Source organism: Nannospalax galili, unplaced genomic scaffold (genome assembly GCF_000622305.1).
Source record: "Nannospalax galili isolate Female #2095 unplaced genomic scaffold, S.galili_v1.0 scaffold371, whole genome shotgun sequence".
In the NCBI taxonomy this organism is placed as follows: domain Eukaryota; kingdom Metazoa; phylum Chordata; class Mammalia; order Rodentia; family Spalacidae; genus Nannospalax; species Nannospalax galili.
Window position 1 is genome coordinate 5,082,948 of NW_008331606.1, and position 14,292 is coordinate 5,097,239.

The window sequence follows — 14,292 nt, forward strand, 5'->3', positions numbered from 1 at the left end:
TATTGCACGACATGGGTGCACTCACATACATGCAGGCAGTACACTCGTACACATAAAATAAAAATAATAAATAAAATATTTTTTTAACAAAAAAAAAAGCACGATTCCTAGAAAATAATGAAACTCATGCATGTGAATGTTTAAGAAAACTATGTTTTTAGCTCTGATTCTTAGAAATAGTTGATAACAGTAAATACCTATTTGGAGAATCACTGAGTCAATATCTGTCTCATCACCGAGTCTATGAGCTTGAAGAGTGTGAGGCCTACTGCTAAGTCCTCTCTTTTCATGGCTTTACCCTCAGTGCCTGCCGATGAACATACAACCCAATTTTAACTGAATGTTCACTCTAGGTACAGAGAAGATTCAGATGTATATGCAGTCTCATACTCTTAAGTCCTAGAGTGAAGTAGGCCTTACCTAAGCTTTTTCTAAGACCAATATATTTGCCAAGAAAGCTTGTTATGCCTTCATTCAACAAATATTGAGTACCAGGAAATGGGCTAGAGAAAATGAGTGCAGGGCAGTGAACAGGGAGGCCAAGTCCCTGCCCCAAGGCTCGAGGGCAATAGCACAAAGACAGCAGAGGGACTGGAGAGATAGATGGCTCAGTAGTTAAGAGCACCGGCTGTTCTTGCAGAGGACCCAGGTTCATTTTCCAGCACCCACATGGCAGCTAACAACTGTCAGTAACTCTAGTTCCAGGGATCTGACACCCTCTTCTGACCTCCGTGGGCATTGCATGACATGGGTGCACTTATAAACATGTAGGCTAAACATTCTTACACAAAAAATAAAAATAATAAATGAATTTTTAAAAAAAGACAGCAGAGAGTGCAGAGAGGGAGCTCGTGTATGTGGTGTGGGAGAGGTGGAAGGGAGTGTTTCCGATTTTATATAAAGATCAAGAAAGGCTTCTCTATTGAGGCAATAAGTGATCAAAGCCCAGAAACTTCTGATGAGGTAAGCTGCTTCTGGCTACAAGGTGTTCTAGGCACTGAGAAGAAGTACAAAGACTGGGGGAGGGGTGGATAGGTGTTGGAACTCTATTACATCACTTGCCTACCATATGTGAAGGTCTGACATGGGAAGTACAAATGCCCAACTAAGCTTGGGCACTTGAAGAAAAGGAGACAGTGTGGCTAGAGCACAGCCAGGATCATGAGTGGAGAGAGGGAATCATGGGGGCCCAGGCCAACGGGCAGATCCTATAAGGCTTCCAAAGCTCTGGCTTAAACTCTGGGTGGAATGGGGAGTCACTAGAACCTTCTTTTTGTTTGGCTTTGAGTATATATGCGTGTGTGATAGGACAGGTGTCAAGGCATACATGCAGAGGTCAGAGGACACCTTGTGGCAGTTTGTATTTTCCTGCCTCCATGTGGGCCCCAGGGAACAAACTGAGGTGGTCAGGCTTGGTGGCAAGCACCCAACTGAACCATCTCACTGGTTTCCATTAGAGCCTTTGGCGCCAAGAAGTGGGGTGACCCAGCTGCTGTGCTCAGAGCAAATGGACTAGGCCACTAAGGAATTCAAGCAAGAATGCCACACTGGGATTAGCATGGCAGTTGCTGATCACAAGTAGAGGGGTTCAAGCTCAGGACACATCTTGAAAAAATGGCCTAATAGTAGATACCATAAAAGACCATCTAAGCTAAAACACACCCCATCCAGTCACTGAAATCTTCATTCAGAAGAAAATGGATGCAGCCCTTCATTTTAGAGAACTATTATTTCTCCTTTTGCCTCCAAACCTGAATAATATGTGGCCTCAGATTGCCAGTCTGCTTAATGATCAATTAACTGATCTCCCACTAGAACAGCCTCTCCTGAGGGTATCCACGCCCACCGGACCTGAGGCAGAGCAAAGACAGGAAAGACAGTATCAAAACTGGGGCTAAAGAAGGCCAAACATTAACCAAGTAGCAGGCAAGCTGGGGGCATTTTGTTTAAATTCAATTAAAACAAACTCATTTTACTCAGTCTTGCCACCAAAATAATAATAATAATAAAGAATAACGAAAAAGGAAAAGAAATATCTCCATAACCCAAAAGCACTAACCCTCTGACATCCTGAAGAGGGGAGCAACTGTGAAGGATTACTTGTAAAGATACACTGGTGAAAAGTTGTTTTGTTTTTGAAAAACCTTAGTATGGGGAAATATTCTATAATTAAGGCAATTTTGACAATAGTAGATAATAATTTGACTATAAATTGTAAAGAATGTAATAACTGCTCATTCTGGCACCCCAAAAACAAAAACCGAAACAAAAAAACAGTACTTCTACGAAGTGACTGCCAAGAAAAACGACATTCCACTCAGGCCGGACCACTGTAAGTAGTAACTGCTAACCACATGCTTTACTGCTGTTTGCAAGGACACCAGGCTTTCTTTTCATCTCTGACTGAACACCAGACTGAACACTCAATGGAGACAAGTGTGTGATAGAATGGAAACAATAACTGAAGGAAAGAAAAAAAAAAAAAAAAAAAAAAAAAAAAAACCTATGCCGGGGCTTCATGCTTGCTGGGATGCTGACATCAAGGGCCTGGGGGAACTAAAGGAAGCTCTGCTTGCTAAAAGAAACCACTTCCAGCCACTCTTGGGAGACACAAGCTGGGCATTTCAGAACAAAGCCAGGCTTTAAGAGGCTTGCAAAAGACAAAACTGACAAAAGTAGCTATGAGCAGGCCTGGTACGAAAAGAATGGCTGGAACAAAGGAGAGATGAGGGCCTGGCTCAAGCTCACTGGGGAAGAGGCTTCATGGAAGTACCTGGTAGACAGGAGCAAAGGTAAAAGGGGCTTTCTGAAAGCGCATGGGCATGCCCAACATGTTCCAGTTACTGCTGGAACAGACAATGGGTCTCCTGGGATTAAAGCTAACCACATGCACTGAGCTCCCACCCACAAGCAAACCAAGAAATAACACCACATTCTAGGTGAAGGGAAACAAAATGATATGTTGCTTTGCCCCGTTTCATCTAGACACCAAGGTCTAGGCCACTGTAAGAAAATAGACTGGGAGGCTTATGAACCACAGAAATGTATTTCTCACACTCCACAGGCTGAGAAGTCCAAGATCAAGGTGATGACACGTTCAGTGTCTGCCGAGGGTCGCTTCTCACTATTGGTCTCATGTGGTAGAAGGCTTAAGGGTTATCTTTGAGGCCTCTTTAAAGGGGACACTATTTCCATTCATAAAGGTTCACCACCAGAAAGCCCCCACCTTCTGATACCATGAGCATGTTCTCAACATACGAATTTGGAGGAGGACACAAATATTCAGACAACAGCAGGGGTGAACTGAAATGTCAATTTGTAGAATGAGGGCTGAGTTCAGCGACATAGAACTCTTCCTTGTTATGCACAATTCCTGGAGTTCCGCCCCCAGAATCATCAAAAAAAAAAATCTATTCCTAGAGTAAATATGAAAGTTTAAAATCATTCCTGAGCTTTTTGAAATTACAAACCATTTCTCAAGGACCTACTACTCGCCGCCCAGTGTGACAGGATTTGGGGCATGTGGGTCTCTTAGATCAGGCTTAACAAAGCAAAAAAAGGCTTTCTTTTTTTTTAAGGTTCGAATAGCTACATGATTAGAGCCTACTGTCTTTAACTGCTAACGTTTCTTTTCTTATCATTACACATTTACTTAGTTTGGTAAATGTTTAAAGGAAAAACCAATATTCAAATATTTAAACCTGTCATCCCTAACTGAGAACCAGCTCTCTTGCCTCTTGTGACTTCAGGTCACAATGTCGGTTTCCCAAGCTGGTCACAGCAGGCAGTTCATCTGACTTGGATGTTTCAGGGGGCTTACAAGAGAAACTGAAGAGGAACAAAATTCTAAACCAAAAGCTCTCAAGTGAATAAGCCACAAAATTAATAATATACCATTTTTAACTTACTTTAGGTGTGGGATACAAGGCTGAGCTTTGAACATGCTAGCCAAACACTCTACTACTCATCACTTGCTCTTTAACCTATTTTTTTATTTTTAAGTTTATTTTTATTTTATGTATATTAGTGCTATGCCTGCATGTATGTAACTGCACTTGTGTTGTGTGATGCCCACAAAGGTCAGAAGTGGGTGTCAGATGCCCTGGAACTGGGAGTTATTGACTGTTGTTAGCCGCCATGTGGCTGCTGGAATTAGAACCTGGGTCTTCTGCGAGTACAACCAGTGCTCTTAACCGATGACCATCTCTCCAGCCCCTAACCTATTCTTTAATAAAAACACAAGCCAAGTGTGGTGGTGCATGCCTTTAGTCCCAGCACTCGGGAGGCAGAGGCAAGCAGATCTCTGTGAGTTGGAGGCCAGCCTGGGTCAACATGGTGAGTTCCAGGCCAGCTGGGGCTAAAGGGAGACCCTGTCTCAAAAAGACCAAAAAATTTTTAAATAATAAAATAAAATAAAATAAAATAAAAACACAAAGTGATGGGGCTGGAAAGATGGCTAAGAGCACTTGTGATGCTGTTCCAGGGGATCTGAATTTTGGTCCCATCACCTACATCGAGTGGCTTTAACTCCAGCTGTAGGGAATTCAACACCTTCTTATGGCCTCCACAGGCACCTGCCCAAGTGCATATATACAGACAAATACACATACACACAAAGTGAGCAAGGCATGGTGATGCATATCTATAATTGCAACACAGGGGTGGGGGTGGCAAGAAGGAAGATGGCAAGTTTGGGCCAGCCTGGACTATTTAATAAAACTTGGTCTGAGAAAGATGGAGAGGGAAAAGACGGAGGGGGCACAAAGGTTTACTCCTTACTGATTCAGCCCTGTTAGGACATGGGGTGCTCTAAACAGGCAAAAGTATAACTGAACATTTCCTCTTAGGAGTTTTCTTTCATTTTTCAAATATGTCCAATGGAATTCTCTAAGATATACTTTCTGAACATTTGTTTCAGAACACCACCAAACACAAAGGATTCTGTTTTGACATATACTAGCACGCTCAAGGCTTACAAAGGGTGCCTCTAGGCATGTGCCCCATTCCTGAAAGGGCTCAAAGGGCCTAGACAGGCAAGTTCTAGGTATACACTGTTCGGCTTTGGTCACTCACACAGTTCCACACTTTCCTCTCCACTTTAGCCAGGTGTCAAGTCTTGTCTCTTCAAAAAATTTTAAAAAGATTCCTTCCTGTGATACCCTTCACCCCCCACCGCCCCCCAGCCAGCACCATTTGCTCCAACTAATCAGTCATGGGCTTAGGAAACCAGATAACCAAGGGCTTTATCTTTTCCTATGTAAATGTTATCTGCCTAATCTATCTAACTAATTTGGATGGAAAGTCAAAAGCTTAATTCCTGTTTGACACCTCTTGGAAGCCCAGAGCCTCCCCATACTCTTCTCCACAATTACTGATGATAAAGTTCTGAAGGCCTTGTCTCCAAGTAGAATGCATGGGCTTTCTGACAGCTGTCTCCATCACTTAGCTTTTCCACTGATTTCCACATTCCCAGCTGTGTTCTGGATGGTTGTGCTGGGGAGAAGTCAGGGGATTTGCTGTACTTCTATTTCTTGATAAGATACTTGAGGAGAATAAACACATAGCAAAGAGGACATTAAAGTAGGGAATAAAGAGATTTTGTTTTATTTTACCAATTAAGTGAAATGGAAGAAATATCACCAAGAACACTGACATTTAATCAATATAAGACAAGAATACTGGATTCACCCTAATTCTCTCCTAAGTACTTTCAATGTCCTTTTGTCTCTACCTACAAAGCCTCAATGGTTGTGGTTTGTGCTTCTATCTTGGATTTAAAATATCTTTCTCCAAGTTTAACAGGCTTTCACTGTTAAAGTCATTCAAGCAAGCCAGAATTAAAGCAAAAATGCATAGCGTTGAAATGAAACCTTTTATCTGAGTCACCTGATAAATTTCACTGGAAGGTTCAGAATCATTGAAACCTGGAGACCTTAAACATCATCCTTAAACATCATCCATGGCAGTGGTTTTCAGATGTCCATAATCATTTGGCACTACTGGGAGTTTGGGGGTAAAAAAATATCAGGAATGACTGCAGCTAGAAAGATGGCTTAGTGTTTCAGAGTGGTCTTGCAGAGGACCTGGGTTTGAGATTATATATATATATATATATAATTATGCATGACCAGCCAGGCCTGGTGACACAGGCCTGCAATTCCAGCTACTACTCCTGCTAAGGCAGGAGAACTGTAAGGTCAAGGCCTACTTATGCTAACGAATGAGTTCAGGAGCATGCAGAGCAACTTCATAAGACCCTGTCTCAAAATAAAAAGTAAAGGGATGGGATTTAGTTCAGTGGTAGAGCATCTGCTTAGGGAGCACAAGGCCTTGGGTTCAGTCCTCAGCTTAAAAAAATAAAAATAGCTGGGCATGGTGGTGCACGCCTTTAATCCCAGCACCTGGGAGGGAGAGGCAGGCAGATCTTTGTGAGTTCCAGGACAGCCTGGTCTACATAGTGAGTTCCAGGACAGCTGGGGCTACAAGGAGACAACTGTCTCAAAAAGACAAAAAAAATAAAAAAGTAAAAAGTAAAAAGGCCAAGAAAGTAGCTTAGGATACAGCACTTTGCCTAGCATGTGAGAGGTCCTAGCTTCAATTCCAAGTACTGGGTTTAAAAAAATACAAGACAAAAGATCATAACTTAGCCTCACTCGTAGACCGTATGGTTCAGTTGCTGTTGAGTGGCAACCAGGCCACTCAGCTTTAAAATCGCCCCATGAGAGGTTATAGTGCAGTCAGAACTGAGAGCCACTAATCTGATTCTGCATTCTGACACCATCTCACCCATATTTTGAGAGGGAAGTACCTCATCAGAAGTATCAGACAACTGGAGACCTAGAGAGACGGCTTCTTAGTTAAGAACACTTACTGCTATTGCAGGTGACCTGGGTTTGGCTCCCAGCACCAACATAGCAGCTCACAATAACCTGTAACTCCAGATCCAGGGAACACCCTCTTCTGGCATCTATGGGCACTGCACACACAGTACACATACATAGATATTGGTAAAACACTCATATGCACAAAATAAAAATTAAGAGGTTTTTTTTTTGTTTTCTTTGTTTTTTTGGATTTTTGTTTCTGTTTTGTTTTTCTCTTTTGGGGGGTTTCTTTTTGGTCTTTTTGAGACAGAGTCTCCTTGTAGCCCCAGCTGTCCTGGACCTTAAAGTATGACACAACTAATCTGTTACACAACTAGATGAGAACTACTCATTCTAAAACCATATGATCTTTTGATGTTACTCTTCCTATGACAATAGACTTGCTTTTTCTCTCAATTTTCTATTTTTATAAACCAACATCCCTACCTATCACAAAGAAAATACACATTAACTATTCTATGCCCTGGTGTCCCACTGTATAATCTTTGAAAATCCCTGTCTCCACATACTTTTACTAATGTGATTAATCAAATTACTGACTGACACTGGGGATGAAATGCAGGGCCTTCTATACACTGTGTATGTGTTCTATCACTGAGCTACATGCCAAGCCTTCACATGATTCTTTTTTGGACTCCACCTATCCTTTTCACCATCATCGCAACATGGAGCAACTTTTAAGTCTACCTCCTAAGATTCACCTCCAATTATCTTTCAGCTCACTTAATTTCTGGTTTGTACTTGTCTTGCCATACCTAATGGACTTCACTCTTCTGGCCTAAATTCTATTCTGTGAAAGATGTCTTTTACCCTGAAGCAGCCTCTTTCACTCTTGCCAGTTAGTCATGCCGGGTTTTTTTTTTTTTTTCTTCTTCCCCCAAGCAGCTGGTCTTTTTGATGTCTGGCACACATTTATCTGGGCTTCCAATAAGATGTTTTTACATAGTTTCCAGGCTTCCTGGAGGTTATTGACTTTCTTAACTCTTCCATTCAATTTTTCCTCTAATTTTTAACATTTGTTAGAGTTTCTTTTTCAAGAGTTGAATACCTGGCTGATGGATCTCTTTGATTTTTTTTTCTCTCCCACCAGATTGCTAAATTAAATACATCAGAACTTAAATATAATATTTCAAATTACCTCCAGGATGGAATCGCTTCATGAATTTTCTGTACTTTCATGTTCTCTATTGTAAGCAACAGATGTTTAACAAAGTGGATTTGGAAATGCTAGTTCTTACCTGTTCATATTTTAGTACATCTGTTTATTTATATAAAAATTCTGATACTCTTAAGCTTATGTTGTTTTATTTGGTAAAGATAATAAACTTAAGAGGGGTTTTTTGTTCTGTTTTTGTTTAAAATATAACTCATGTACATTCAACAAGCATTATACTCTGGATCGAACATAGTAAAATATTCTTCTAAGTGTGCTCTAATCATAACCATCTCAATTGTTTGTTCCTAAAGTGTATCTCAAGGCATAAAGAAAAACAGAATCCTGAATCTTCCCAAGAAATTCCTATAATGGGGCCAATGAAATGGCTCAGTGAGTAAAGGCACCTGCCTCCAACCCTCATAACCTGAATTCAATCCCCTGGATCTGCATGGTGGGAAGAGAGAACCAACACTCCCAAGCTGTCCTCTGATATCCACAAGCATACCATTACATGCCCCCCACCCCAGCCCCTGACACTGACATACATACATCATACATACATACATACATACATATTTTTAATACCTATAATGCTCAATTATTGTTTTTGTAAAGGCATCTATTATCTCAAAGTATGAAAAAATGCTCTCCAGGTTATGTCAGCCTATCATGGACATTTACCCTAAATTTTATCCACTTCCAAGTCTTTCGAACCAACACTCCTGGGACTACAACAGACCAATGGTATTGCAATGTATTATGGGGCTGGTATAATCCCCTTACATCACTGGTGCCCTAGAATCATATGTATCAGTCGCTTGGCTTGTTTAACTCTGTGAAGTTGAACTACTACCCTCCTTATTAGTGAGCAAAGAAAGCAATACATAGTTGCCATGTCTGGATGGAAGTTGTTTCAGTTTGAGGAGAGAAGATGCCTATGTAGCTGTACAAACAGTTAACTAGACTACAAAGTAGGTCTGTGTGAAGTTCTAGTTCAACCAGGGAATGAGGAAGAAGAGGGTACAGAACCCCAGAGAGTTCAGAAGTAACTTAACGAAAACAGGGTGACTTGAGATACCTGGAGCCACTCACTGAAGCTCAAAGTGCAGGAATGACTCCATTTCAAAGCAGCAGACAATGGTCAGATCAGAATGGGAATAGGCAGGTAAACCAGTTAAAAAAAATGTCAATAGTCTCCTAACAGATTTCTCTACCTTTATCTCTTACCTCACCAACCCTTAATTCAAAGTGCCACTTATCTTTCTAAAACAACTTAACTCATGACATTTCCCTACCTAGGAAAACTCACTGGCTTCCCATGGCTGAGGAAATAATTTATATCCTTTTTACTATTAACCCTATACTGTCAGTATAGAGTGTACCTTCCTGTCTCATCATCTGCATAACTTAGCACATATTATATATGCTTTGGGTCAAAGAAATTCTGGCTTCAAATCCTGCCTCTGCCTCTTACTACCAGTAGGACTGTGAAGAGATTTCTTGATTCCCTTTGAATCTCAGTTTCCAAGTCTGTCAGTTAGGGACAATGATAATTTTGACTTCACGTGGTGGTTGTGACCTTTAAATAAGATAAAGTCCTTAAATATGGGGCCTACAGAAAGCACTCAGTAGCTATTAACTTTCATAAGACCCAAATGCATTTTGGTAAGCACATATGGGAACAAACCTTGTGCAACATAAAAGTTAATATTACCACGGAGCCAGAGAAAGAGACACTCAGTTCCAACTGACTCAGATTAACACTGATGTTGTTTCCCTCGTACAGAAAACAAAAGCTTCCTTTTTCATGCCTCAGTCTAGTCTCCAGCTAATCCTGAAATTGCATGCAACCCAATGTGAATCAAACAAAAAAGGAAAATAGTAATTACACTGAATCAAACATTTTATATTTGTACATTCTAAAAGAGATTGCACTGCATAAGCCAGAACTTTTACCAAGTTCTTTTTTGAGCATGTCCAAGAGACAGTTGCTTTAACACTGAAGTGTTAGGCCCTGTGACTCAAATAAGACCCTTTCAAGTGAAACACAGGGAACCAAACTGATTATTTCAACAGAATAAGAGACCACAGGTTTAATGCAAAATCGAACTCAGCTATAATGCAGGAAGGGAACTATTAAATCTTAGATATTTGCTCTCTTACATATAACAGTCAACCAATATTAGAAAGTATTGCTAATGCCAGCCCACCCCACCCCATAATCCTAACATACTTTATGTAATTCCCAGCATCCTTTGAGGTACAGATATATATTTGTGCATGTGCACATATGGACACATGCTCACAGGTGCTTTACTTATCATAAATGGGAATTGGACAAAGATTCCAAAATCATAACTTCAGCACAAAGCTTCTCTTGGTATTACTCAATGTCCTTCTGAAAGGGACTTTTTTGCCAGTTCAAGACTATTCCTAACCAAATGCCAAATGACACACTCTAAGATTATTTTAGTAAACTAGTAATAAAATACTTATTGCATATCCTAATGAAAATGGTTAGGTTTTTAAATATCATATTTTTTTGAACTAATGAACCATTCATTACCTACTTCTCTAGTTCCAATCTCATCTCTTTAGGGTTTTTTTTGGTCTATTTTTGTGTTGGGGATTGAACCTAGGGCCTTGCACATGCTAAGAACATGCTTTGCCACTGAGATATCCCCAAGCCCACACTTCTCATCTATATCACTCACATGGTACTTATCACACTTGGTAGTGTATTCCAATTATGTGCGCATGGCTTATCTCCCTACCACCAGACAAGGGCCTGGAGGAGGGGCTCTCCTGCCCTTCTTGTTCCCTCTGTGATGCTGAACACAAAATAGTTCACATAGCAGGCACTCCAAAAAGATATGGCCAATGAAAGCTATTACAGTTTTTTATCATGGCATCTGGACTCCCCATTATCTGAAAAGTACAGAAGTCAAGCTGATGGGCAATGCAGGACCTCAGTCACAAACCCTGTCTGCCTGATGCAGTCCCTGCATCCTCACAAATGTATCAGATTATTCCAACTATGATCTATGACTGAGACTCCTTCAGAACATGGTATCTTAATGTTCAAACCCCTAGAAGGCCAACTGCAAGGCCATCAAGAACAAATCATGAGGGAAGGGGGAGCATGGTATAGTTCCGTGGTAACATGCTTGCCTAGCATGTCTAACTTGCCATGAGGCCCTGGGTTCAACCTCCAAATAAAATCAAAACTTAAACTTGAACTACCCTAAGGCTCAATGAGCTAGGCCCCCAGACATTGAGACCCTCTGCCTAGAAAATCATCTCTGTGTGTCTTACATTGAAGAAAGCACATACTCCTCTCCAGGAAACTGTTTGGCAACTAATTTATTCAGACCTAGACTTAACCCAAGTCTGTCTGACTTGGTTATTAACTATCTGACTCCCTACCAAAATGATCTGAGGACAGTCCACAGAAGACGACGATAATGTATGCAATTGGAGAGGCCAGGGCAATGGTAAAGATTACCCCTGTTTCACTAAGAGCCATCTAAAGGTATTTACTTGGGTCTGTGTTGTGACAGTCAGTGTCCTAGACTCAAATGAATGCGTGTAACACTCCACATTTTTGAGCCATTCAGTCATGCATTTTTGTTATTGTTGAAAGTGGTGCGAAATTGCACTGCATGAGCTAAAGTCCTTGGTGGTCTTCCAAGGAGTCCAGCTAAAAAGGCACTTCCTTTGTTCCTCAGGAGAATGCAGTCCAGTAGGTCATTCAAAAGGGGAAATAAAAGCAGCAGCCCTGGGAGGGAGATGAAGGACAAGACAAAAAGAATAAAATGTTTTGGGTGTGAGCACATTAGCTTCCATTTCCTGCTGCTGGTCACTCATAACTTCTCCATCTTTGGGGGAGGGGAGTTGTTCAGATAAGACATTTATGCAAATAAGACCCTCAGGTGTTCTCCAGGAATGACAATCCTAGGGTACACCTAGAACCTAAAGTCCTGGAGCATCTTTTATCTTTCTAGCTGCCTTTTCCCTGAGATGCTGGCAGGGGAAGACACTCTGTCACCTCCAGAGATAAAACACGGCAAAGAAACCAGGGAGGGAAATTTCACAGTCCATTCCCTAGTGTCTCTAGTCCATGTCAAAGGCACATATTGTCTGCTTGAGCAGATGAAAACCTTGTCACTTTCCCATGAAGTGCATAACTGCATGCATCCCCTTCAGAACGTGAGAATGACAAGTGTAACCTTCACACCAATCATCTCTGAAGCACCCAGGCCCAAACTGTGCAGGGCACAAAGACCTCAGGTCTGACCTGTAGAACCCCCCAAGCTTTAGTGACTGCTAGTTTAGTTCACTTTTTCTGGCAGGGTAGGAGGAAGAGGAAAAAGGGGGCTTTTCAGAGCTCTTCAACCAATAAAATCGTTAGACTGGGAGGACATACTTGAGCTCCCAAAAAGAGAATCAGCTGAAGGGCAAACTGCCTTTCATCAGTAGTATGCAAGTTACTTGATAACTGCCAAGGTGCAGGGAACGCCTGGGCTGCTCCAACAATTTCTTGGGTTCTATTTCCAGACAGAGGCCAGTTACACTGAAAGTACCCGGCAACTTCCCTCAATTACCTTTGTAATTTATATGTAATTGATGACTGCACTTAATCTCCACGGTTATTAATAGCCCATCCAAAAAATGACCCCCAACTCTTCCTAAGCCTTTGGAAGAGCCTGGTTAAAATTACAGTATTTCCTTTGCTGGCTGCTGGCCCCTTGCCTGCCCCACCCGGGCAACCGGTACCGCCAGGCAAAGGTGCAGTCGGCACACTTCCATGAAAGGTTCGGGAATGTAGGTTTGGCCTCCGGGGCTCGAATCTCTTACTCCACCGTTAGGTTGAACTGGCCAACAGCCAGCTAGTTTCGTGGCTCTTTCTGAGCCCCTGGGGCAAACAAGCTACCTGCAGTGCCTCGGGCGCCGGTGCGGCCCGTGGGGATGTGCGCAACAGTTGGCGGCTGCGAAAGAGCGAGTGTGACAGGGAAAGAGGACTCGCCAGGGCACCGCCATCGGCCTTGCCACCGGGAGCGAAGGGCGTCCCCTGTGACGCTGCCTCCCCAGTGCTCCACAAGGGCTTTCCCCAATACCCCACGCACCCCCCAGCGCCGAAATCCGGAGAAGTTTTTCAGAGGCAAAGCCGTCTTCATTTGCATAACCATCTCCAAACTGAGATTCAGGTTTCCTGTAATCAGTCCTTTCAAAGGTCTGTAATTGAAAGTGCAATTAACCCTTAAAATGGGGTGAGAAAAAAAAAGAAAAGGGGGGAAATACCCTTCATATCCATCCAACACCTTCCGGAATGCTGAAGATTTCCCCCAAAAGTCAGGATTTGCAGGGGTGGGGAGCAGGGGGAATCGTTTGCTTTTTAAAGAGGACTTCTAAAGCCGTTGGAGCTTCTAAAACTCCTAATCCTTGTCAGCAGTGGGAGAGAGGCGGGGATAGGGGTTTTAAAAGAACATCAATGAACCGCTCATTCAAGCTGCACGTTTTGCGCTCCCCGGAATCTGCAAACTCCAGGAGGTTTCCCGCACCCCACCCTGCCCCCACCAGGTCTCACCGTCACCCACACAACAAAGTGGGGAGCCCAGTAACGAGTTCAACCCGGAAAAGCGAGGGAGCCCATGCCATGCTCTTTGGGGGTCAGAATCCTCAGTGGCTTCCTGAGGCCACTAAGACTGCGAGGTGGAAGGGTCAAGCAGTGCGCGGCAGTAGCACTGGGCAAATCGCAGGCGCCCCTCCGCTGGCGGTGCCAGGGCCGCTTCGCCTGTCGCTGGCTCCCGCCTGCTCGTTTCTCTCTCTCTGGACTACCTGGTTCCGCATGGGAGACGGCCCCTCTCTCCTGGGGTGCCTGTCTCGGGAATGGGGGGGTTCCCACCTACCGTTGATCTCGTGGAGGGGGGCATCGTTCTTGTTGAAGCCTTTGGACACGTAGAGACGTCGCACTTCCGAGCAACTTTTCGACTTGAGCTCGGCAGCCAGCAGCGAGGCGCTGAGCACCGCCAGGGTGCAAAGGAGAGCGAGCAAGCTGAACCGTGCCATGGTGCGGAGCTGGGCGGACGCGCTCCCACCTTCGGGGGACCGAATTAGACGGGATGGGAAGCGGCGCTGAGGAGCGGGCGGGGGGGGGCACGGAGTCGGGGTCTAGCGATTGGAGCGAGAGCAAAGGAGTTGAGTTGGAGGAGGAGGAGGAGGAGGAGGAGGCAGAAAGGGAGGGGGGCGCAG

At 43.2% G+C, this 14,292-nt stretch overlaps 1 protein-coding gene across 1 annotated transcript in view; it reads right to left on the minus strand.

The window, feature by feature from the left end:
* Gpc4 (glypican 4) overlaps positions 1–14,272 on the minus strand; it is a 133,910-nt gene extending 119,638 nt beyond the window's left edge. The window contains exon 1 of the mRNA XM_008826750.3: positions 13,950–14,272. Coding sequence (XP_008824972.1) covers positions 13,950–14,109 — 160 coding nt within the window. The 5' untranslated portion in view covers positions 14,110–14,272. The remainder of the gene's footprint in view (positions 1–13,949) is intronic.
* Between the last annotated feature and the right edge of the window lie 20 nt (positions 14,273–14,292).